This window comes from Triplophysa dalaica, chromosome 4 (assembly GCF_015846415.1).
Source record: "Triplophysa dalaica isolate WHDGS20190420 chromosome 4, ASM1584641v1, whole genome shotgun sequence".
Classification (NCBI taxonomy): domain Eukaryota; kingdom Metazoa; phylum Chordata; class Actinopteri; order Cypriniformes; family Nemacheilidae; genus Triplophysa; species Triplophysa dalaica.
In genome coordinates, this window is record NC_079545.1 from 17,929,540 (window position 1) to 17,956,836 (window position 27,297).

Consider the following 27,297-nt stretch of genomic DNA (forward strand, 5'->3'; position numbering starts at 1 on the left):
TATAACCATTTAAAATTCTGGAATCTGAGAGTGGAAAAAATCAAAATATTGAGAAAATCGCCTTTAAAGTTTTCCAGGGGCCCGTTTCAGAAAGCAGGGTAAGTGCAAACTCAGAGTAAGTCAACCCCAGAAAACGGAATACTCAGGATTTTTGGTTTCAGAACGCGAGGAATGTCAAACCCACGACCGCGGAGTAAGTCAAGCCCATTTCAGAAATCGAGGTATCTTATACTCCGAGTGAGTAACCAGAGTAACACACTCCGTGAACCTAACCTGGTCGGGAGCAGGTTTTATTCCGCAAACGCAGGGTTTGTTACATTCTCCGCCCCCTTTTCGAAGCGCGAGCGGTGTTGAAATGACATACGTCATCTGTTTATTGATTCGTGTTCCTAATCGCGCGTTTAGTCACACATAACTTAAAATAGCATGTTCGTTTATTCAGGAACCCATAGAAGAGGAAGCTGCATTAATTCGCAGAGAATTACATTTATGTCGGGAAGGAATTGTGAGGCCCCGTTTGGACGTTTTATCTTAACTTTTAAGGCCAGTTTAAGAAGTATATTTAACATTTCCCAATCAGTCATCCTACTAGCAAGACTATTTTATTTTTTTAAACTTTCCTGAATGAATGATGTTATTGTATTTCTACCACGGCGTTTTAGTGCCACGTTAAAAATAACAAATTCAAGATTACGAGAATAAAGTCGAAATTTTACGAGATTAAATTCAAAATGTTACGAGAATAAACTCGTCGTAATACCTATTTTATTTTCATGAAAGTTATAGTTTAAGAGTTTAGATTATGTTTAAGTACAGCATCTGAATCAGTGAGTTAATTCGTAGTTCATGTCAGATTTTGACATTTCGACTTTATTCTCGTAACATTTCGACTTTATTCTCGAAATCTTTTTTTTTTACGACGTCGTCGTATATTTCATATTCAGCTGCTGCCAAGATCTTTTTATTGCAGAAGGATTTCACCTACATGAGAGCGAGAGAGTTAAATATAATTAGCATTTTCACAGTTTCAACAAAATAAATATAAAAGTGATTGACATATAAACTTGCGCATTAACACGTGAAGCACTTTTCTCCCACGCCAACTCTCTTTCTTTTGCTGCTGCGGCTGTGTTGCACTTTTTTCTAAATATCTGCTCATATTCACTGTACGCTTGTAACAGTTCCTTCAATTTGATTGGCGAGAAATAAACAGAGCGCTTTTTGTCACGTGCCGTTGCCATGGTGAATCGTGCTATCTTCACTCAATTGATGATGGCTTTTCATCGCCATGCTACACGCGCGTAACCTAGAGTGAATTTACTCAGGGTTGATTGAACTAACTCAAATCAGCTGGTCTGAAACTGAAAACTCAGAGTAGCGATTCTCTGAGTAAATCAACTCATAGTTCAGATTTTAACTCGGTGTTGGTTGAACTTCCTTATTGAAACGGGCCCCAGAAGTAGTCCTTAGCAACGCATATTACTAATGATGGGAAATAAATGAAACTTACACCATTGATTTACCACAGCTTAAACTGTATACACACAAAATTTCATAAAAATAATTCTCCAGGAACATATAAAATTTTACACTTGAGCTGGCAACGAATCATCATTAACAGAGGCAGATCTACATGCTAAGATGATGTTTTGTTTACATTTTGTCAGAGCAAAATTGGCATAACTTTGACATAAACAACTCATGAAAACCACTACTTTGTAAAGAAGGCATTTAAGAACGTTTGTGACTAACTGACCTGAACTTTGAAGAATTTTCCCACTCAAGCGGGTTGAATTCTGAGTCCGCAGTGAACACTTTGTATTCCTTCATGGCACGGAGTCGACGCAATCTAAACATTGATTGAATTCGTCGTCTTCCGGGGCATCCTCTTATGTCAAGCCGGTGTTGTGCCGAAAAATGCACCCCTGCCAGATTAAGCACCCCCTTCAAACACACGCTGTCTGATTGGCTAATTCTAACCACTCCCCTCCCCATACCTAATCCTAACCCCTCCCCTAACACCTTATCCTCACCCTAACCATTGTGGGGATGAGGGGGTGCATAATCTGGCAGGGGTGCATTTTTCAGCATAACACCGTTGCTAAGAGGAAACAGGTTTGTTTTAACACTCTCTATTGGCTTACCCTTGTAATGACATAGAAGAGAGTAGATTAACTTGAAAGCGGAATCTCTTAACTTTAAATAGATAGCAAACTTGAATGGGTAGTTTTCATAGAGCGGACAGCAGCGAGTTAAGTTTGTAGGCATGTTTCTGACCATTTTTTGTTCGCGATATTAAGGGATCGACTCACAAAAATAAAGTTTTGACATATTTAGGGTAGGAAATTTACAAAATATCTTCATGGAACATGATCTTTACTTAATATACTAACGATTTTTGACATAAAATAAAAATTGATCATTTTGACCCTAACAATGTATTTTCGTCTTTTGTCAGAAATATACCCGTGCGACTTACGACTGGTTTTGTTGTCCAGGGTCACATATATTATCCAATTGTAATTTATTTACACAATATATTATTCTGTACATTTTTCACAGGAGAAAACGCTTGGAGTTCTGAAACTTTCAAGAGTTGTACCCTCAAAACAGAGTGTGTCAATAGATCAAGCAGGGTATGATGACCCTTATTAAAGGAAAACCACAGAAGGAAAGTGCGAAGATTGTAGCAGCAAACACTCTTAAACAGATGTGTTTCTTTGCAGTAATGCCATAGAAGAACTATTTTTACTCCCCCAAACATTTCAAATAAAATATACTAAAAGTCTAACCTTTTTACACTTCGTGACTGTTTTTAATGTACAAAAGGACCTTAAGGTTCTTTGTTGAACCCTAAGGCTAATGCACTCTGCTTTGTCAAATGCCTACAAACACATTGTTCGTTCTAAAGTAGAATGATGGCTTTTCCTGGATCAGTGTGAATTAGCCTCTACAACACAATTAGCCTCTTGTAACTCCGTTTACAACAAGCTGTGGTTGACAAGATTACCTATATTCAGCTTATGCTCAGAACATTTAAGGAAAAATGCACCATTAGTAAATTTCTTCACAGATACTAATAGTTATTTATTCAGAGTGACATCAGAGTGATCGATGCTGATCCTAAGGTATAAATGAATATTTCTTAACATTCTGAATGTTATTAATTCATATAATAATAATTAATATTGAACATCATGTAGTTGAAGTTGCCATATAAAGTGTGCCATGTTTAGTTCTGTTAAGACTTTTTTGCATGTATTATTTCTCTATTTATTTAACATGTGGGAGTTGTCTAGAATTCAAATAAAATTTCAGTCGGCACAGTTGAATTTGCTGGTGTAAAGACTTTCAAGGGACAAATCTGACCGACATTGTAGCATTCAACACTTTACAGCCAGTCTTATTTTGCATTAAAAAGGCACAGAAATAAAATATACCTCTAAAAAAAAATTACACTTCCTTTAGACTAAAGTGCTACTGTTGAATCCCCATCTCCTCAACACTCGCTTTCACCCTGGTTGTCTAATTATTCCTCACTTTAAAAAAAATGGTAGCAGCACAAAGAAATATAAACAAATTAACACTTGGCCTGAAAGGAAGAGCTTTTTTATTTCCATCTGCAACCAGATGCATTTTAACTCATCCACCAAACACAAAGCAATCAGTTGTTCCCTTTTCCTTCGCTAATTCTTCTATTCTTTTCATCAAAAAAGCACTCAGAGAAACCTGATGTGTTCTTAAAGTAGAAAATGGTTTAAATTGCTTTAGTGAAATCGTCTCTTTTGCACTCTGTTTAAAATCAATATGAAGCTCGGAACATTCCACAGAGGAAAACCGCCATATTTAAATACTTAAAGCAGAATGAAATGCAGACAATATTTAGATAAAAGTGAGACATTTTCTCATTATTTTAAATGAAAGCATTGTAGAGTACAGGGCTTCGTGTCTTGAAATGTACTCTACATTGTTTTGAAAAACGCGAATTATTATGTGAAATAAAAGTGTTTTCACATGAGAGACAATGTTTTACATGAATGATTCATTGATTTCACAGGTGCCACTGATGCTCTTGCTGACTCCCTGTCATCAGTTGGTGGGACATTACCTCACTTCCTACAAGAACCAGAGGATGCTTACATAGTCAAAAATAACCCCATCAAATTGCGTTGCCGTGCGAATCCTGCCTTGCAGATCTTCTTCAAATGCAACGGAGAATGGGTCCATCAGAACCAGCATACCTCGCAAGAGTACATGGACCAAAACACTGGTGAGCACACATATTGTATCATCTTGCTGCCTTTACTGTCCACCCTATTTGCCTTAACTTTGTATTTAAAACAGACCTGTTCCTTGAGGTCTTTGTGCTGTTTTTTATATCACCAAAGTATCTCTTACAAAAGAGATTTAGTAAATGAAACGTTTATTTTGATATTGTCAACAGTTAAAGATCATCACGTTGGTTATGTTGCTTTTTTCCTCCGTTTCTAAATCATCTTGCCAAGTCATAGCAACTGGCTTTCTACTATAATATACAGTGCAATTTAGATCTAATTAAAGGGACTGTCAGAGGTACTCACCACTGCAATGATTAGAAGATTTCAGCTTTTGTGTTAGTAAAAGAATAAAAAAACGAATCTAGCAGCTCCTCTGAAGCACACCGTGATTAGTCCGTATAGAGGAGAGAGTTAGGTTTGCCTCATGGAAAGGCTACATGCCAGGAAGAGCTTCTTAATTGCTTCTGGAAGTTCATTATTGTGTGATTGCTGTGCTGTGAAATTGTTGAGGGGCTGATAATGGGAAAATGAAAAATCACAACAAATTATTTTCTAGTCAGCATATTGGGAAACTCAGGTAAGTTCACACAAGCTTGCGTGCCACCCTGTTGGAGTCATATGAATGCAGTGCCAAGAATTAAAATCTATTTTTACATTACATTCAATTATTTATTTTGTGCCATATCTGCCCTTAAACTGTAGCTTTGTCTGAAAAGTGAGTCAGTTTCTTGTGAGTCCTGTGAGTCTCACCAGTAAATATCTGTGATCTGAAGTTATGTATTGTTGAGGTTAAGATTTTAAAGGGATAGTTCACCCAAAAATGAAAATTCTGTCATTGTTTACTCACCCTCCGGTTTTTCCAAACCTGTATACATTTCTTGATTCTGCTGAACACAAAGGTAGATATTTGGAAGAATGTCAGTAACCAAACAGATCTCATCCCCCATTTACTGCCATATTCAGGGAAAATAAATACTATGGGAGTAAATGGGGGATGATATATGGAGATGGTGGTCTAGTGGGTTAAACCACTGAACTGGTAAATCAAAGGTTGCTGGTGCGATCCCAACAGCCACCACCAGTGTGTCCTTGAGCAAGACACTTTACTCCTTGTTGCTCCAGGGGGATTGTCCCTGTAATAAGTGCACTGTAAGTCGCTTTGGATAAAAGCGTCTGCCAAATGACTAAATGTAAATGTAAATATCTGTTTGGTTACTGACATTCTTCCAAATATCTTCCTTTGTGTTTAGTAAACAAATAAATTCATACAGGATGGAAGAACTATGGGGAATGATGACAGAATTTTCATTTTTGGGTGGACTATCTGTTTAAGACACTGCTTATCTAACCTTGGAATCTGACAGATGACGGAGACGGAGAATGACATTAACACATGTATAAAATGTTCCTGAATTTTTTTTAATAAAAATGAAAAACAGGCGTCTAAATAATATTTTGAGCAAATTCTGTCTTATCTAGCCAGCAATTTTATAATAGGAAAAAAACATATTTTTTGTTTGCACTGTTTTCATTTTGTTCACAGGTTACATTCCCCCCAAGTACCATTCAACTGGTTTTCTTTTCCCTCTGTCCAGCTGCAAAATGGAATGCAGTAATTTCCTCTCTAGAGAATATACCTTCCCTATTACCAGGTTCACTGCTTTCTGTGTCGCCAAGGTGATGAAATGTATCAGTCTAGACCCAAGGGGATTTGCAATTAGAAGAGCCAGAGGAAGTGTCTGTTCGACGAGTCCCATTGCCAGCTTTACATCAGTGCTAAACTCATAACCAGTGATAACGACATCCTTTATAGTGCCAGGCCATGCCATCGTAATGGATGACAAAAGTGGGGATTGGATTAGGGAGACGCTAATCAGAGACACAGATCTACAGAGAATTGGATTTTATTGATTAGAGCACAGGCCTTCAATGTCATCGCAGGCAGATAAGATCTTTTATTTACCATCGAAGAGATAAGCAGCTACACAATGACCTTGAGTTTAGTCCAAGCAAAGCGGGTATAAAGGTACCAATCCAAAAGTGCAAGACAGGAGCAGTTTACCCATGGCACAAAGTTTGTAAGGAAAAGTTCTGTTTTAAAGCAACAACCAGTTGTTTTTCGACCTTAAAATGCTCTCTCTAAAATAATTTAAGTGGTAGGACAACTCTTAACTGGACAACTTTTACTGCCGCTGCTACCTAAGCAGCCCTCTATCGGCTGAAATCACACTTGTAACTTTGGTGTGCGGGTAAGTTCACCATCCCCGTTCTTCACCTGCTTTACGTCATACGTCACGTTTTACTCATATCCTGGGTGACTTTTTCCAACATCTTACAATAAGACGAAACAATCTGTTTCAACGCAAGTCTCCAAACAATTACCATGGCAGAGCCAGCAAATAAAACAGTGAGGAAAAGAGAGAGAGTGATCGAACACAAATCAATATCTGACGGACTTACACCTGACGCGAGCTGCAAGAGGCAATGGGTTGCAAAACGGATGGAGACCTAACGTTAGCCTTCCTGCTACTGGATTTGAAAGTATTAGTAATATGGCTGTGTTCGGGTTGTTAATTGGTGCACTAACGTTACTGGTTCACAATTTATAACTTAGTGTGGTGCTTGTAAACGATGACTTCCAAACCACAATAAATGTTTTATGGTCAAAAGTTCCTGATTCCTTAGTTCATGCACGTAGACTAATGTTATCAGTATCTATAGTTACTATGCTAGGGACTATTCCCGTAGCGTGTTGTGTTAATTATTGATTGCACCTATTACACAGTGCACAGTACCTGGTCGCGAGTGTGTTTCCAAAAATATAACTACAGAAAATGATTTGCGTTAGTTACTTGTGTTTTGGGTGACTGCAAATGTGTTATGTGGCTATCAATAGCAATTTATGTAGCTAGCACGCTATGCGCTAACGTCTAACAACCAGCTGCTACCTTAGAATCTAGTTTGAGCTATTATAACCCAGTAGTATACACCGTGGGATCCAAAAGAGTGCCTTGATACATGCACAGTTTATGAAGTTACATGATCTAACAGCGTTTTCTGCTTAGTCAACAAATTCACGTATATTGCCCTGCCCACGTGGAAGCTTATACAGCGACAGTATTTATGACATTGATGACAGACAATTGCGCTTATCAACCACATGGGGGACCATATACCAAAACTGCTCGTTGTTGCTTTAAAGTTTGGTTATTGTAGCAACACATTGAAGTACACTGGCTGGACGAGATATTAAATATGAGATGTTATCACAATAATTGTGCTGAAGATATAAAAAGACAGAATATAAGAATATCGCATATCGTTGCACAATATGATTCATGTGCCAAAAACGTCACCAACTTTCACACACGTACAGGCATTGGGTCACTATAGGTCTTCATTTTTATTGTGGTTTTGCACTTAAGATTTTGATTGATTGATTGTCTAAATCAGGTTATTTTTATCCTGAGACAGAAGAAATGTTTTATTTATTCTAGACAAAAACTAGTATGTAAACTAGTATATAATATAATGTAAATTAAGGTCTATAAGCAGAACCGAAAACATTTTCATTGTACTACATCTACATGTTTACGAGAGTAATAATGATCATAATTTACAAATGGGAGATAGTTCCAATAACTTTGAATGTGTTTCGTAGGAAGACAATTTCTTATTGTGAATCAGCCCCTGCGATTTCTCTCATGTCACTTATTATATGATCAATGTGTCTCATACCAGGTGTTACTAATAAAACTGTTCAATCTCAGAACTAGTGTTCATCTACCTGTTTTTTGCAGTTGCATCTATTTTCTCATCTTGGCCTGCTTCAAAGGTCTGTCATTCGAGAAAATCAGATTAATACAGTCGATCTTGTCCATCTAGAATTCTGAAGGGGGTTTACTTTAATACAATGACCGACCAACTGTGCATTATCTCTCATTTAAAATGTGAATGTGTTTTATAAAATAGTCAAGTTAATGTGTACATTTTCATTGTTACTATTGTTGTAAGATTTGTGACAGGAAAGATTCAGAATGCCAATGAATGCATGACTAAATCCTACTGTACATATAGTGTGATACAAATTTAAAACAGATTTTTCTACAGCAGTGTATTAAGAACCTTTTAATACATCAGTTTTCACATTAATTGCAAATTAGTATAATAAACCACAAAATGTAAATGAGGCATTTTGATAGTTGCAGATAAACTAGCACTGCAGGAGTCAAAAGTTTATGTTCAACTCACAGCGGTAAAACAGCAAGAAGCCTTCTTTCCTTTTAACGTGAACATTTGAGACGGCTTTATTGAAGCAATATAAATGATATACTATTTTTGTTTCCTTTTGAGATCCGTGCCATGCTTTATTTCTCAGTATTGACTCACTAGAACTTTCAGAGACTCTTGTTAAAGCGCAACCTGGTGAACAACCTGAAATTGTACTTGTTCCTGGCTCTGCGGTATCAGCCCAGGAGAACAGTTATAGAGCATAACCATCATATGAAGAATCATCCTACACAAAGTCATTTATCATGACTGCTGCAATGCTCACTGTGCCAGTATTATTGTCCTTTACTGATAAATGACAAGCTGAAACTTCTATGCAGCGGCACACAAATAAGCCCCAAAGGCTCAGAGACTCCATTTAGGATTATAACCTGTGGATCGTGGAAATATCTGATGTTGATTGTAGTGGAGTCGCTGGAGAAGAATCCTGGTCAAAATGAGAAGAGATCAGATAGAGCTTTCTATAGATTAGAGGCAAATAAGAAGTGGCAGGTCCAGACGGGTTGGAGACACCAGCATGATCTATGAGTATTTAGATTTGAAGCGGTGGGAGTTGTTAGGAAGAAACTAATTGCTTTGGTTTGTTTGCAACTTCAAAAAATCAATTAAATGCTTTAGAATTTATTGTTTTTCTTCTCAGAAGAAAAAAAGGTGATATGCAGAATGAGAGTTGATGTTACATCGGTTTCATAACTCATTGGTCTTCATTTCTATATTTGGGTGTAGTATGTGAATATGAATTGATGCCTATGTCGCTTGTTAAACTTCCAGAAGCATAAATTCATGATCCAAGCTCTCACAAATAGGAATTAATAATATTCAATATAACAACATCTGCCTTTGAGCCATAATTTCATTTTTTCATTAGTTGTTAAACATCATGGGACATTCACGGGCCAGGTAATAGATTTTTCGTTTTTCCAATGAAATGTGGGGTAATGTATGTGTGCATAAAAGTATATGTAGGTAATTCTGTCATTTTATTTGATATATATACATTTTCTTGTCAATTTTTCTTGTTAACAGTCAATGACGTTAACAAATATCATGTATATAATGCTCAGCTGACCATTAATTTACAAGATATGTTCAAGTATTGATATAATACAAATTTAGGAAATAGGTACACCATACTTTTTTATCAAATTATTTATTTATATTATTAAATTATTAAATACTGTATAAGTTGACAAGCACTTTTCAATTCTTTTAATGAGTTAGATGTTCCCAAAACCCGTGACAAATATAAAGGGAATAACCATAATAATGATTAATGATAAAAATCATGAAATGTGGAGATGTTCAGAAGGAAATTTTAAATGACATACTTTTTAAAGTAAAGGAAAATGTCATAGATTAGTATACCGAAATTTTTAATTCTAGTTTTTTAAACAATCTATAAAGTGGCTGACCAGGTCTACTGAGTGTTATATCAGATCACCTGGTAGTGAACTTCACAATTTCAGCACAAATTTATTTCCTATTTTCCTACTTTAAAATTTTTTTTCAATGTCTTTAAATGCATATGTGGAACTTTCTGGAACTATTCATCAAACTGTTAACTTTAATGCTTAAAGTCCCCTGAGAGTCCACCTGATCGCTCCTGTTACATTTATGTCCGTTTCCTTTCTCCTCTTTCTCAGATTGATGAAATCACTTTACAGTGGCTGCACAGCAAAGCTTCGGGGCATTTTAACTCTTGTGGCTCAATCCGGCTCTCTGTGTCACAGAGGATGGATCCAGCTGACCACTGCGAGCCTGGTTATGACATGTGTCAGGGCTGACGTTTGATGCGGTGTTGACATCTGTTAGCTACAGCCTACCAGGAAAAAACCCTCTTTGCAGAATGTGCCTTTGTGGTGCAATAGATGTTAGCTGACTGCAGATGAAAGTGGGAGAGATAGAGAGAGAGAGAGAGGATTTTTGCAGGACGACAAATGTAAGCTGACTGCAAAGCAAGGGCAGAGAAAGTGGACGAGCACTGGGCATCACCCTTCATTTCATTTAACGCAAATGCAATTTTGTGTTGATGTTCCTCTGCTCCGGATGTATAATATTATTATCACAGGAAATTGCACACTCAGCAGCACCCACATGGATAAAAATACTCTAGCACAGATGACAGTGACTGGTTTGAGACTGCAGATTTAGAAATTGTTGTAAATAATTGCTTAAGCAATCTGAGCAAAACTTTACAAGTCCCTCTTTTTTTATTTTTTTATCCCACTTATGTTGACGATGGAAAATTGTAATGTAAATTGAAAATTCTTTGGCTCTGAAAAAGTACACATCGGTCATACTCCCATATACCAGGAAAGAGTGTCTAAAACAAAATCGCAAAAAACTAACCGCTGATGCAATTGATGCACTTTATGGAAACAACCAAGAACTGTATATACGTAGACATTGTGCTTAAACATCAGTTGATTTTTGTGAATTATTTCATAAAGTCCTTCCTTAATAGCACTTTGAGATTATTATAATTATTTATTTGAAGTAATGCTGGAGGGAGCTGCCAAGCAAAGCGGGTGGGGGAGTACATGAGCGTGTGATGGAGAATGACATTAATGTGCTATTAAAGCTTCAACCCCCTGAGCGAAGTATCACATTTTCTACTATGAGTTCACAAACACACTCATGCACAGTGAGACGAGTCATTTTGAGGAGGTCACACCAGTGTTGTATAGGACAGTTGACAAATGACCCATTACCTGTAGTGCCAGAGCCACACACTGTATAGTACACGTAAGTAATGCAAGTAGTCATTTAGCAGAGGCTTTTATCCAAAATAATGTCAGTAACTGCATAACTCTACCTGCCCTGCTCAAGGGCACAATGACTTGTAGATCGAATCAAACCACGCAGCACACTTTTTTGTTTACACAGTGCCACAAGACTGCCACTTTGTGTTTTGCTGTACATAGCAATTTGATTCTCTCTAGATTAAAAGTACACTGTATGTCTACCAGTGCATACACAAGTTGTTTCCAATGCTTTGTAGAAAGGCACGCTGCAAAGAAATGTTTAATAATAACAATAGTTAAGTAAAATTCTACAACTTCAAAACAGATAAAAATGTGTGTTTAAATTACTGAAATGACAGATTTTGAGAAACAGATTTTGAGAAACAGATTTTGAGAGACAGTATGTATAAAACCTGTATAAATTTCTTTGTTTGGTTAAACACAGAGAAAGATATTTGGGCAAATGCTTGTAGCCATTTGTGGATCCCATGACTAAAGTAGTAGTAAAAATGACATTGGTAGTCAAGGGTGCCCCAGAACTGTCCTACATTCTTCAAAATATCTTCTTCTGTATTCAACAGAACAAAGAACAAAAAGTAAATTTCCTACTATGGTAGTCAATGGGGTCTAAGAACTGTGAACTTTTTGGCTATAAGCATTTTTCCAATTATCTTTCTCTGTGTTCATCAGAACAAATACATTTATACAGATTTTAAAGTAAATGCATTTTTGGGTGAACTATCCCTTCAATATGCAAATTAATGACTTTTAATACTTGTATAGAATGATTTTATTAAAACAGTAAATCACAAAAGAGGAAGAGAGCTGGGTTATAAAAGGCCAGGAAACATATCTTTAAAGATTTTGCTTTTAAGTGTAAATCCTAATAGTAGAGGATAGAACATCTGACGTTTAACCCAACATCACAATGCTTTAAGGATGTATTAAACTACCCTTTACAAGTATTCTTTGGAGTACTAGTCAGCGTGGGTATTGTGAGTGCACGACGAGCACTCTTAAACATACTTGAGTATCACAAAATGACAAATGTGACACCTTAAGATTTTGCGGATATGATGGACACATTGAAAGTCCATAAGAACACAAAACACATATACAGTACAACAACACAGGGTCTTTGAACACAAGAAAAAGTACAACTCCACTTGTTAGACCTCCAAAGTCTGTCGCTCTCCATGGTGCTGAAATAATCGTTCACGGTTAAAGGGCAGCAAACAAAAGCTGTAAGTAAATGTGTTCCACCGTAGGACAGAAATGCCAATAATGCCACTTCCTGTGGCTTCTGCCAAAGAACATAAGCAGTTTCCCTTGACTTGTTAGCACAGACGTTGAACTACTAAAGTATAAGAAAGGAAAATTCTTCACAACACATTAAAAGAAATAAGACCGATTGATGTGGTATTATTATGAACTTTTTGTCCTGTGCTGGAGACGTTTCGTGCTTTTCATTTTCTGCGCTATGCTAGCGATCTAAACAACTTATTAGGATCTCGGTTTCATTTATCTTTTCATCAAACGCTTGATCTCTTTTTGGTGTCACGCACCTCTTATATCACCGTCAGTCATCCAGCGATTACAATGGATATTACAATACTTTGTCTGTTTCAAACAGAACATCAGGGGCATGTGCTCAATAGATGTAACTCTGCTTGTGCTAAAGATTCAAACGATTGATGTCTCCAGCCTTTAAAATTTGTTTGGGGCAATGTTGTCAGACTGGATTAATAAGCTCTAAATAAAGTTTAGAGGAGACGAAAAGTCTGTCACATTTTCGTTTTTTACATTAGTGACATAGTTCAGCACTGCCCTGACACCTCCGACTTTGTGATTGCTGTGTTTGTATGATGTTTCTTGTCGTAGCTATAAGGCAAGCGAGATTCTTATGCTTAAATTACTCCACATAAATGGAAATTTTTACTGTCAACAGTCTTTGCTCTGTTCAAAGATTATGCCGGCAGATGATACTTCAATGTGTCCCTCTGGAACACCACCTGTCATCCGGTGGAAATTCCTGCAGGAAAATCTTGATGTTCTATCAAAAGAAAAGCGCCCATCTCCTATTAACATATTACACATATTTTCATCTCTCAGTCTGGATTATGGACAGTCATTAGTCATGATTTTCCTGCCCGCCTCTGAATTTCGTGCCCCACGCTACGCTGTCGAAAGAACGTCTTAGCTAGGGAATGATGAATAATGCCTTCGTCTTTCAAGAGTGTCCATGAAACAGGCGCCGGTCTTGCTTTGTTTACCCCTGACTAACAGGACGATGTAGAGTCAGCTCTGAAGTGAAGGCAATCTGCTTTTATGATCAATAAAGCTGTAGGACAGGGAGCATACTCCATGCTGTTCTGGGCTTTTTTCCTCCGCACTGTCATTCATTTTTGGGAGAAAACCAATTCAAGAAGGCACTTGATTAAATGAGATGTTAGTGTTTCGCCTCCCCGCTCTCCCATGACTCCTTTCCTTGACGGTTGAGAGCTGCTCATTTATTACAGGAAATATCACATTCGATTTCGCTAAAATGGACAGTAGTGCTGTGTGTGGTGGGAACGGCATTTGATTTGTGCCATTGTCTCTGTGCCAATCACCCTTTTGTGATTTGTGATCATTAGCAAAACTTTATATCTAGATACAGTTGAAAGAAAAAGTATGTGAACCCTTTGGGCTTACTTGGATTTCTTCATAAATTGTTCATAAAATGTGTTGTGATCTTCATCTAAGTCACAACAATAGAGAAACACAGTCTGCTTAAACTAATACCGCACAAACATTATACGTTTTCATGTTTTTATTGAACACAACATGTAAACATTCATAGTGCAGGGTGGAAAAAGTATGTGAACCTTTGGGTTTAATAACTGGTTGACCCTCCTTTGGCAGCAATAACCTCAACCAAACGTTTCCTATAGTTGCAGATCAGACCTGCACAACGGTCAGGAGAAATTTTGGACCATTCCTCTTTATAAAAGTGTTTCAGTTCAGCAATATTCTTGGGATGTCTGGTGTGAATCGCTCTCTTGAGGTCATGCCACAGCATCTCAATCGGGTTGAGGTCAGGACTCTGACTGGGCCACTCCAGAAGGCGTATTTTCTTCTGTTGAAGCCATTCTGTTGTTGATTTACTTCTATGCTTTGGGTCGTTGTCCTGTTGCATCGTCCATCCTCTGTTAAGCTTCAGTTGGCGGACAGATGGCCTTAAGTTTTCCTGCAAAATGTCTTGATAAACTTTGGAATTCATTTTTCCATCGATGACAGTAATCCGTCCAGGGCCTGAGGCAGCAAAGCAGCCCCAAACCATGATGCCCCCTCCACCATATTTCACAGTTGGGATGAGTTTTTCATGTTGGTGTGCTGTGCCTTTTGTTCTCCACACATAGCGTTGTGTGTTCTTTCCAAACAACTCAATTTTGGTTTCATCTGTCCACAGAATGTTTAGCCAGTAGTGCTGTGAAACATCCAGGTGCTCTTTTGCAAACTTCAAACATGCTGCAATGTTTTTTTTGGACAGCAGTGGCTTCCTCCGTGGTGTCCTCCCATGAAGTCCATTCTTGTTTAATGTTTTCCTTATTGTAGATTTGTCATCAAAAATGTTAGCATGTGCCAGAGATTTCTGTAAGTGTTTAGGTGACACTCTAGGATTCTTCTTCACCTCATTGAGCATTCTGTGCTGTGCTCTTGCAGTCATCTTTACAGGACGAGCACGCCTAGGGAGAGTAGCAACAGTGCTGAACTTTCTCCATTTGTAGACAATCTGTCTTACCGTGGACACATGGACATCAAGTCTTTTAGATATACTTTTGTAGCCCTTTCCAGCTTTATGTAAGTCAACAATTCTTGATCGTAGGTCTTCTGAGAGCTCTTTTGTGCGAGGCATGGTTCACATCAGACAACGCTTCTTCAGAACAGCAAACTCAAAACTGGTGTGTGTTTTTTATTGGACAGGCCAGCTTCAATCAACACATCCAATCTCATCACATTGATTGGACCCCAGGTTGGCTGACTCCTGGCTCCAATTAGCTCTTGGAGAAGTCATTAGCCTAGGGTTTCACATACTTTTTCCACCCTGCACTATGAATGTTTACATATTGTGTTCAATAAAAACATGAAAACGTATAATGTTTGTGCGGTATTAGTTTAAGCAGACTGTGTTTCTCTATTGTTGTTACTTTTATTGTTTAACACATTTTATGACCAATTCATGAAGAAATCCAAGTAAGCCCAAAGGGTTCACATACTTTTTCTTTCAACTGTATATTCTCGAAGATGAATTTGTTAAATGGGGTTACATAAGTTTCGAATGAGGGGTAACTAATACAGCTGACTAATCTACATTTACATTTATTTATTTTATCAGACGCATTTGCACACTCTTGCTCTGTTTTGTGTATTAAAGTGATAGTTCACCCAAAACATGAAAATTCTGTCATCATTAACTAACCCCTCAGATTGTTTCAAACCTGTACACATTTCTTTGTACTGTAAAACTTTGTACTGAAGAACGTCAGTCACCCGATTTACTGCCATAGTAGGGAACATAAATACTATTTGAGTCAAAGGGGAACCAGATCTGCTCGGTTACTGACATCCAAATATCTTACTTTGTGTTGTATAGAAATGTATACAGGTTTGGAACAATCTGAGGTAATTGATGACAGAATTTTCATTTTCACTAGGACATCTTTAATGCAGGTTGTGTTACATCTATTGTTGATGTTTAAGGCAAAGTGCTTGTGATGTCTGTAAGTCGCATTTGATAAATGCGTCTGATAAATGAAAATAAAGCTGTGGAAAAATTAAGAGACCATTTTAAAATTATTTTCATTTTCTTAATTTAAATTAGGTAAAATGAAAAATTTTGTTTAATTCTGTGAATTACTAACAATATTTGTACAGAATTTCAAATATTTTTTTTCCTCTATTTGCAGAAAATGAAAACTGGAGAAACAGGTTAAATGAACATTTGGAATGATCTCTTAATTTCTTTTCACACCAATATGTAAATATGATGTAAAGGATGCCCTGTATCATTAGACTTGTCCACATTCCACATTAACAAAGAACACATTCTTATGTTCAAAAAATATACAGTGGGTACGGAAAGTATTCAGACCCCCTTAAATGTTTCACTCTTTGTTATATTGCAGCCATTTGCTAAAATCATTTAAGTTCATTTTTTCCCTCATTAATGTACACACAGCACCTCATATTGACAGAAAAACACAGAATTGTTGACATTTTTGCAGATTTATTAAAAAAGAAAAACTGAAATATCACATGGTCCTAAGTATTCAGACCCTTTGCTGTGACACTCATATATTTAACTCAGGTGCTGTCCATTTATTCTGATCATCCTTGAGATAGGGCTGCGCGACATACCGGTATGTACGTAACTACCGGTATTATTTTGTACCATGATATGAATTTCGCTATATCATGCATACCGTTGTATATTCATGAACTCTAATTTTGCATTTATAACTTTTTGTTCAATTTGTCATCTGTTAACACTGCTAATGAAGATATGTCGAGGGTGAACGTTTAATCTTTTCTCCTCTATGTCCAACTCCTCGCTACACATGCATTAGGAATCAAACAGAGAGCGCCGTAACAGTCCAAGTCATAGCACAACCAGCCAAACGTTACTCAAACACGCCACAGCAACAATCAAGCGTGCACAAGAAACTGCAGCTTGCGTTTGCGAATTCATGAGATTGAAGGTGAGATTTGAGTGAAAAAGATGAGCGAACGCACAGAAAGTAAGTTTGTTGAATAGTACGCGGAGGAATTAGTTAAAAAAGCGGGGGCTCCTCTGTCATACGGAACTGATTTGGGTTCAAAATCTCCGACATCGACCAACGAACTAGGGATGGGCATTTAAAACAAAAATAAAATTCGAAGATCGATGACAACTATTCGAAACTTATTCGAAATTAGCACCCCTCCACCTCATGGATGCATTTACAGTATTACACACACATCAGCAGAGAGAGGGAGAGACCATTTATGATTTCAATCAGTGACGACACACTGCTTTATTTATTATGGAATAGGCAATCTTACATCAAGCTATACATTAATATAACACGCGGAAACATTGATATATTAACAACCGAATGATGGCACTTATAAACAGTACGTCGACCAGCATAAACCGCTCATAATGCTAGAACATTTCCTTGTAAAATATGAGCATGCGCATTTATACCAACTAAAAAACAGCAGTGTGATTGATCAAGGAAAATATAATAAAGCCATAAAGATTTTAGACCAGACTTAAAATGTGTTAAAACATATGTACCGAATGACGGCATTTATTAACAGTCCGGAACGATTTCATGAATTAACAGCTAAAAAGGCTTCCATTTCTATTGTCATGAAAAAGTTGCCAGTGGTTGTTTTTCTAGACTAACAGTAAACTCGGGCTGTACAAATTACATAAGATTTTTAAAGCCCTCTCCTCCGACAAAGCCGATCGGAAGCATATCCTGAAGCATATGGCTCCCATGCAGCAATCAATAAGTCTTCATTCGCTGCCGATACTCCGTATAACAAGGCGAGTAAAAGATGCAAAGACATAAACAGTGAAATAACACATCACATAGCGAAGGACATGGCACCCATTCAAACTGTGGAGAAAGAAGGTTTCAGAAAGTTGATTCAAACTCTGGAGCCAAGATACGAGATCCCCAGACGTAAATATTTTAGTCAAACACGCCTGCCACATCTCTTCACCGAATGTCAGGAAAGAGTTTACAACAAAATGAATAACATTTAATTTTTCTCCACCACAATATTTTATTTTATTTTAAATAATATTTCTTCCTCATGTTGAAAGTTTGCACTGTTTGGAAAAAAAACAATCGACTGGACAGTGAAAAATACAATGATATGAATTTGAGCTCATATCGCCCACCCCTACCTTGAGATGGGTCTACACCTTCATTTGAGTCCAGCTGTGTTTGATTATACTGATTGGACTTGATTAGGAAAGCCACACACCTGTCTATACAAGACCTTACAGCTCACAGTCCTTGTCAGAGCAAATGAGAATCATGAGGTCAAAGGAACTGCCTGAAGAGCTCAGAGACAGAATTGTGGCAAGGCACAGATCTGGCCAAGGTTACAAAAAAATTCTGCAGCACTTAAAGTTCCTAAAAGCACAGTGGCCTCCATAATCCTTAAATGGAAGACTTTTGGGACGACCAGAACCCTTCATAGAGCTGGCCGTCCGGCCAAACGGAGCTATCGGGGGAGAAGAGCCTTGGTGAGAGAGGTAAAGAAGAACCCAAAGATCACTGTGGCTGAGCTCCAGAGATGCATTCGGGAGAAAGTTGAAGAAAGTCAACCATCACTGCAGCCCTCCACCAGTCGGGGCTTTATGGCAGAGTGGCCCGACGGAAGCCTCTCCTCAGTGCGGGACAGGACGACTGGTTGCAATTGAGGGAAAGATGAATGCGGACAAGTACATGGATATGGGCCGAAGGTTTACCTTTCAACAAGACAATGACCCTAAGCACACAGCTGAAATAACGAAGGGGTGGCTTCACAACAACTCTGTGACTCTTCTTGAATGGCCCAGCCAAAACCCAATTGAGCATCTCTGGAGAGACCTAAAAATGGCTGTCCACCAACGTTTACCATCCAACCTGACAGAACTGGAGAGGATCCGCAAAGAGGAATGGCAGAGGATCCCCAAATCCAGGTGTGAAAAACTTGTTGCATCTTTCCCAAAAAGACTCATAGCTGTATTAAATCAAAAGGGTGCTTCTACTAAATACTGAGCAAAGGGTCTGAATACTTAGGACCATGTGATATTTCAGTTTTTCTTTTTTAATAAAGCTGCAAAAATGTCAACAGTTCTGTGTTTTTCTGTCAATATGGGTTGCTGTGTGTACATTAATGAGGGAAGAAATGAACTTAAATGATTTTAGCAAATGGCTGCAATATAACAAGAGTGAAAAATTTAAGGGGGTCTGAATACTTTCTGTACCCACTGTATAAATATATTTTAAGTTGTTTTCAAATGCTGTACCTTTTTAACTTGTCTTGTGTTGCAAGTTGCTGAAAAACAGCAGGACATGATGGAACACTCAAAGACTTTCTCTAATGTATTGTTGAAGGCAGCAGAGTTGTTAAAAAAAACTGTGCTTTGAAGGCTGTGTCAGTGAGGGAATTCAGAGACACTGTTTCTTGGAGAGCTTCAGCTTGTTGACAGGCCAACAGTTGCTGTTAGCACGCTAAGGTGCAACATACTGTCAGTGTCAACATGCTAAAACCCTTGAATTCATCGTCTTTGTTAAAAATATGAAAGCAAAAATGATTAGAGAAAAACCATGTAGACAAATTGATCTTCAATACAACCAACCAAAAATGCTACTTACATAATCATCATTAAATCATTATAATCATCAGCATTATCATTTCCCCAATGTCCAAAGAGCCTGAGATGTGCTGAACCCACAGTGATACAAATCCAGAGATCAAATCCTGTTCTAATGTGAAAATCCTTTTTTTTTATTAATGTATATAATTTAAAATTGTATTTTATTTCCACATGCAATTGGACCATTATTGAGCATTAGGTGCTTAAGAGAAACTTCTGGTCTTGTTTTGGCTTTGAAAGATGACACACTACTAATGTCATAAGGACATTTAAGTATTCTTTGACGCTATCCTCTGAAAGTAAATGCTGCATTATTCCTTCTGTTTAACCCAGCATACTGAAATGAACTGAGCCTTCTAGACCTGATATTTTACACAAAATCCAAACCATCATTTTTTTTTTTCAAGCAGCAAACATAATCCCTATATATTTGCCTGGCTCTTTCAGTTGTATTTGACATTTATCTGTTAAAAAATGTGGTCCCTGTCAGTGTTGTTAAGAGACTTACGGTACAGACGCATAACAGATTACAGTATTTACTGTATTTGAACGTGAATTTGAAAGAGGGAGAAACTGCTACACTGGTTTATTTTGCTCCTCAGCATATTGCTCTTTCCTTCTAATCCAGTACTACTGTGGTGTTTGCAGGGCAGAGATACTGAAGAAATGGCTGGAAATGATTGACTTTAAGCTGATGAAACTGAGATTTAAGAAATGGAAGCTGCTACGATGCATTATTCTGTGACAAATCGGCAAAGTGCTTCACATAAAGTTCACTCCAGAGATGTGACAGATGTAGAAAGGCGACGAACGTTAGAGGGCATTAAATGATTGTAGATTTTGCATATCTGTAAGGCTTGGGGTTTGAATTTGTGACCGTATCATTTGGAGATATTTGTCTTGAATGAATCCTCCAGGGTTCCTCCAGTTCTTGGTACTCGCGCTTTTAGGCTAATGCAACTTCAGCTCGCTTTTTTCATCTTACTTACGATCAGCGGCACAAACAAGGACTTCCCGGGAGAGAGCGGAAGAAAGTGTTTTATCAGTAATGCACTTCAAGCAGAAAGTCAAGAAACTAAAGATATGTAGGCCAGCTTTGTGAAGGGAATAGCAATCCAAAGCTTTTCATTTTTGTACTAGTTTTACTATTATACGTGGGATTGTTGTAAGTCCAAGCTCAAAATTGACTGAGATGTTGTACGTTTTCTTCCAGCAGACACTTGGTTTTATTTAGAATCTGTATATTATACAGTCAATGGCCATTAGGATCCTGACTGTGACCGAACACTGAAAATCAATACTTAATGGGCTTTGACTTGAAGTGAATTCAGATGTTCATGACTTCTGCTTTCTCGCTGCTCAGGGCTGAAAATACGCGAAGTGACGATCAATGTTACCAGGCAGCAGGTGGAGGACTTTCACGGTCCGGAGGACTACTGGTGCTTGTGTGTTGCCTGGAGTCACCTGGGAACCTCGAAGAGTCGTAAGGCAACAGTGAGGATAGCTTGTGAGTTTACTGTATTCCCAATCTTTTCACCATTCGAACATGTCCAATTATCTTTTAAGAAATGTTGATTGCTTTAACTGGAATGTTTGTGCTATTTGCTGGTTTATCTTTATTTAATCAATACTTCACAAATGAATAAGCCACAGGTGAACTCCTTTAAAAGAGAATGTGAATGCAATTAAACAAGTGCAAATGAAACTGTTTTCGAAAACTTATTGACCGTAGCATTAAAATCATGATTCATTTTTGACCATCTGGTTTATTTTTTATTTTTCTTAAAACAATAGATAGCACTTTACAATAAGATGCTGTTTGTAAACAATTAGTAAATGCATCAACTAACAATGTACAATACTACTACAGCATTACTAACCTTGGTTCATGTTAGCATTTACTAAAACAGTTCATAAATCAAACATTGTGTCTGTTAACATTAGTTGATGCACCATGAACTAACCTGTAGAACAGATTTAAAAATGCTACATTAAAAACTAAATTGTTTATTGTAAGCTATATGTTAGATAATACATTTACTACTGTTATGAAATAGATGAAAATCAATTTCTGAAAAATAATAAACCATCCCTTTAAAGTGTGCATATGCACCCATTCAGTACACACTATTTGATTATAGGGAGCTCTTTTAAGGTAATTCAGTGTACCATTCATAATGCTTTTCATATTAAATACCGTTCCAAAGCAGCCTTACAAAGAATAGTGCTTTATAAAAGCCTCCAGTGTGCAATTAAAATACAACAGTGAAGGCAACTCCCCATAATGCTTAATTATAAACCATATACATTACATTTGGCTGCTGCTTTTATTCGTAGCCACTAACTGAGCTTTTACTCTCAAAATTTATAATCAGTAGAACCGGCGACTTGGGTTGCTCTACCAATTGTATTATTTATTTATTACATCAGTTTACCTACAGTATAATACATCATGCAATTAAATATAATCACTATAATGACTTTTAATGAATAGGACCCCATGCAATGCAAATAAGAGCGATTCAGGCGATGTAACAGATGCTAGTTGTCTGGTGCTGCATGTGTGCATGGGGTCAGATTTATATCACCAGGACTTGAATTTGAAAAAGCTACTGAATTTATTACCTCAAATTTTATTGTCCATAATTTTAATAATTTAAAATATTTTTGAATGAATTCACCATCCTAAAAATTCTGTCCATCTGTTCTACTTACAAATTTTCAACATTTACTGCAGATACGCTAAATGGCGGCCAAGCTACCGAAGCGTCACCTATTGGCTGTTACCAAAAAAGCATCAGAGTTCGCCTCTTGGGTTCTGTTTTCTTTGTTTGACGGGTTTTCCCTTGCATTCTCGGATGTTACACTTGGTTTAGCCAAATTACATGATGTCCTGAATATTGAGACCTGAATTTTACGACCTGAAAGTGTGAAATTGAATAATGAAAACCTGAATTTCACAACCCAAATTTTTAGGACCGCAAATTTATTCAAAAACTTTTTCAAAAGATTCGAATTGAGGACAATAAAATTTGAGGTAGTAAATTCGGTAGCTTTTTCAAATTCAAGTACGGGTGATATATAAATCTGACAGCATAGATGTGGACCCCTATACTGGTTTGCTATCTGTGGTGGTCCAACCTTCATCTGAACTTGCTTACCAACTTGCGTACCAATTTCTATTAACCACATGTCAAGAATTTGCAGGGTATGGAAAAAACACTGCATTATGCCACAAGCAGAGTACAGCGATGAATCAGAACTGTCAACTGGTGACACCTGGAACTCAAGCAGATGGCCAGGGCACCGTTGACACACTCTCTTGCCCTAGCTTGCCAGTGTTGCCAGAGGGAGTTCACAGGAGCATAGAGAGCAGGATGCTGGGTGGTGAAAGCGATCGGCACAAATAGGCCAGATATTGGCTCCGGGTCTGCCTGGTATGACAGCTGCCTCTTATCTTTTCAAACAGACCTCCGCAAGAACTTCGAGCAAGATCCTCAGGGGAAGGAAGTGCCAATCAAGGGCATGATTGTTCTGCATTGCCGTCCCCCAGAGGGAGTGCCCATGGCCGAGGTAAGACCCGTCCTCTAAGCTTCTGACATCATTCCCACAGGGAGGATTTCAAGGGCAGTGTAAGCTTTCTGCTTTCGTGCTTTATATAAAGTGAAAGCACTGCCTTATTCGGTGCTTAATTCACTGTGATGTCCAGTTGTTCTGTTTATCAGCGCAAACTTTTGTTATCATTTTTCATGCCACAATGATGTTTCATTGATGATGTTTCACAATTCAGATTCAATGGGCAGTAGTGTATAGTCATAAAGACGACAGCACATATCATGGATAATAAGTAAGCAGATATCCAGTGCTCATGTGTAATTGTAGTCGAGTTTGGACCTTGGCACTAATGCTTATGAATGATTCAGTGATGTGAAATGGAAGAGCTGTGTCAGCTTTTGTCTCTTTGAGAGCATAGTGGACAAAATAAAGAAATCTGGGAAGGACTGAGAGACAAGAATCTTCCCCCAAGTTCTTTTGTCAACATAAATGAAGTCAGCTTGAAGAGAAGCTAGTGAATAATGTAGTGTGCAGAACCAGCGATCGGCAATCTAGCCCATTCATGCACACCTCCGCTATAAAAAATTTAAATCCAGACAGCGAGGGGGAGGGCTGTGTAGATTTATAAGGCATCATTTTACCAGCGTGCGGCCTGCTAACACACTAGCTTTCTCTCTCTTGCTCTCCGTCTTCCAGTGGAAATGTGTTTGTGGTTTTAAACTGTCATAAACACCCCCTTGAGAAATGCTCGGTAGGATTTCTGTGGCCACAGAGCTAACAAGACTTATGTCTCTCCGGATCCAGTCAGCTTTTCATTACAGTTCACTCTCATGATAAATAGCGTAACAGGTGTTTATTATAAAAATAAATTACTGTCATATATGCTGTTATTGGTCAGCGTCATTTCACATAGATGTGTCTGACATCCATGCAACACACATGGATGATGATATTAAGATGGTCGATCAGATCAAAAAAGGGACGACTTTAAACACAGGTGTAAACGGGGTCTACGTTTTGAGATTGTCCACCTTCAACCACTTCCTGTAGTGTTGATTGAAAGATCTAAAAAGCCTATACATTTACCCACCTATGAACCCTCGTCTTCAAGAAATAAGGTTAGAAGTGGTCAAATGTGGACCAAGGAGACCAAGTGTAAATGGTTATGTGTCTCCTTAGTCCACTTGCGATTCAACGCATCTTACTACCATGCATGATGCACCCAAAATGTTGGGTTACTCAGCATACACATAAAGGTGCTTAAAAGGTTCTGCACAGTGCTGTCATAGAGGAACCATTTTTGGTTCCTCAAAGAACCATTCAGACAAAAGTTGATGAGATTTGAGAACTCTGGTAAAGATGAAGGTTATCATAGAGGTCAACAACATACATTTCAGTATGTTCCTGAGACGGATAAAGACTTGGAAGCCCATTCTCATTTAAAAATGTGACAAACATTTGTATGTATATTTTTTTTCATCCCTTTGGAGCTTGTCAGACAAGTAAATTGTGAACATGACCTTTTCAAAAATACCAGTAAAACACTGCTAGTCATTTTCCTGTAAATTACCAGTATAATAGTATATTTGAACAAAGAATAGAATTAATAGTATTAGTATGTTTGAGATCAAAACGCACTGTTATGATTGGCCCAAAGTCTGTGTTGGTACAATCATAACATTCTAATGAAGAAAATGTTCATTCAGGCCTACAGAAGACAAAGAAACTTTTCAGTAGTTCATCTAAAAGGATCTTGTTGGTTCATCAGCAATATGAATGTAGCATGAATGTAATCGTTTGGCAAAAAAATTAAAGCAAAAAATACGGACCACATACAGTATGTTTGGATACTGTATAGTCATAAGTTATAAACTTCTATGTTTTCAAACACCACACCGGTGGAAGCGCAGCTGCAAATATAGTACTTTAAAAAAAATCCTCCTTTACCCACACAGTGATATACGACCGGAAACTACTCTGTCGACTCTGCCGTCCCAAAAGCTCACCTGCGCCATCTTGTGCTGGTCAGGAAATATTTGAAAAGTGTTTTTTAAAGAAATTAAAGATGTGTTATTGGCTATATAGGATTTTTAAATGCATTTCAGTGTTAAACACAAAAGAACACCAAAGTCTTGAAAAGCATGAGCATCAGTTAGGTGAGGAAAAGTAACGCACAAGTAACGCAAAAGTATTCCAGTTACTTTCCACAAAATGTAACCAAGTAACGTATTTAGTTATGTTTTTATAGAGTAACTCAATATTGTAACTAGTTACTTTTAAAAAGTAACTTTCCCCAACACTGTCTATAACTGGAATTTGAAAATGAAGCAGATTTATGTTTTTATAACCAGAAAAGTAATTATTCTCACTAAATGATACTTTACAATGGTTCTGATATGAAAGGCTAAAATACAGGGTTGATACAACATACGTTAAGTGTAAGCAGATAATCACAAAATAGGTGAAATGTAGCTTTGTCACGGTTCTGTCTGCCCCTGTCTGTCTTTCGTGTCCTTCATTGCCTATTTTTCCACATGGACTAAGTTTCCCTTTTTCATCCAAACTCCCTCACTGGTCCCTTGACTGTAATCACAGCCCCTGGCAGCTATTTCCTCATCACCCGTACTTTGTATATAGTATATTCACTGTGTTCTTGTATTGTTTGTCTCGTCTGGAATGTAAATGTAACAATTGCATGTACTACCACCTTGTTCATTTGTGTCATTATCATAAAAGCGTTTTCATTTTGGAGTTACCTTCATCTGTGGTCGTGGCCATCACGTTCGATTACAAACTTTTATACGGGTCTTTTTTCTTTTAAATGGTAGCAGTGTTTATGTGTCGTGTAAATCTCAGCTGTGAATAAAGCTGTGACATGGAAGGAAGCTGTTTCTACGCAGGGGGTCTTCTGGCACTTCTGAAAATTGCAGCTCTAATACAAAAATACTGAAATGACCTTTTACAAAGAGAGAAAAAATCCTCTTTCACACCTAAACTGCTACAAGTTTCCCCAGAGAGCCATTCAAGCACTACTGCATATAGTTTGTCTAGACTGTGTTATCATTAAATTCTCTTTATTGAGATTATACACACTAAGGTTGGACTGCTGAGGAGAAGGAAGCGATTTGGCAAGAGATAATTTCCTTGAAAACTTTGTGATGATTTTGTGTCGCATTTGCCAACTTTGATGTTGAATCATTAAGTCGGTTTACAGAAACAGGCTACATATTATCAAAATACCTCCTTTCAATTTAAATTGGATTTCAAAAGAAGCGCTTTTACTCTGTTCTTTTCCTGTCTACTGACATTGAGTGCTTTGAGAAAAAGAGAGAAACAAATATTTTTGCTTTAGATCTCAAATGACTTAAAGTCTTCTTACTATAGATGTGCAGAGACTTAACCTGTGCCAAAACATAAAATCCAAAGTCAGAGATTTAAGCAAATAATTGTCTTCAGATTCATTCTTTGCAATCTATAATAATATTATACTGTTGCTCTGTACTCTTATATGTCAACCGTTCGACAGAAATATGTTTTATAAATAAAATGTTAGATAACCAATTAATTGATTGCAATAAAACGTTTACTTTTATATGGAAATTACTTTGTATATGCCTCCAGACCATATTCGTTCAAAAAGTCACTGTATTTTTAAACAAAGTCTCTGTCCTTCTGTTTAGTTTCTGTCTTGTTCCAGACGCCACTGGAGAGAATGATGATTTTCATGATCTAACAAGCCAATTACAGGCCTGTCTGAGCCGGGTGGTGTTTCCTATCTATGTGTTTAGCTGTGATAAGGCTGATCTGGGAGGAATGCTAATGTGGCTGTGTGTTCAGGAGAGAAGACTATGAGACGGCCAACCCTGTCTTTTTTGTTTGAAGTTGCCTATCCCTCTGTATTAAACTCTTTGTTGGCCGAGCTCATAATATGAGTGTTAACACAGCCCTCCTCAATCTGAATGCGTTTGCCAGAATCCTTTCCTTGTGTTTGTTTTAAATTCGGGATCATTTCTTCAATTTCCAA

At 37.6% G+C, this 27,297-nt stretch overlaps 1 protein-coding gene across 6 annotated transcripts in view; it reads left to right on the forward strand.

The window, feature by feature from the left end:
• unc5db (unc-5 netrin receptor Db) overlaps positions 1-27,297 on the forward strand; it is a 150,524-nt gene that overhangs the window by 86,189 nt on the left and 37,038 nt on the right. For all 6 annotated transcript variants that reach the window (XM_056746555.1, XM_056746550.1, XM_056746552.1 and 3 more), the window contains exons 2-4: positions 4,058-4,270; positions 21,082-21,225; positions 23,188-23,291. In XM_056746555.1, the coding sequence (XP_056602533.1) occupies positions 4,255-4,270; positions 21,082-21,225; positions 23,188-23,291 (264 nt within the window). In that variant the 5' untranslated portion in view covers positions 4,058-4,254. The remainder of the gene's footprint in view (positions 1-4,057; positions 4,271-21,081; positions 21,226-23,187; positions 23,292-27,297) is intronic.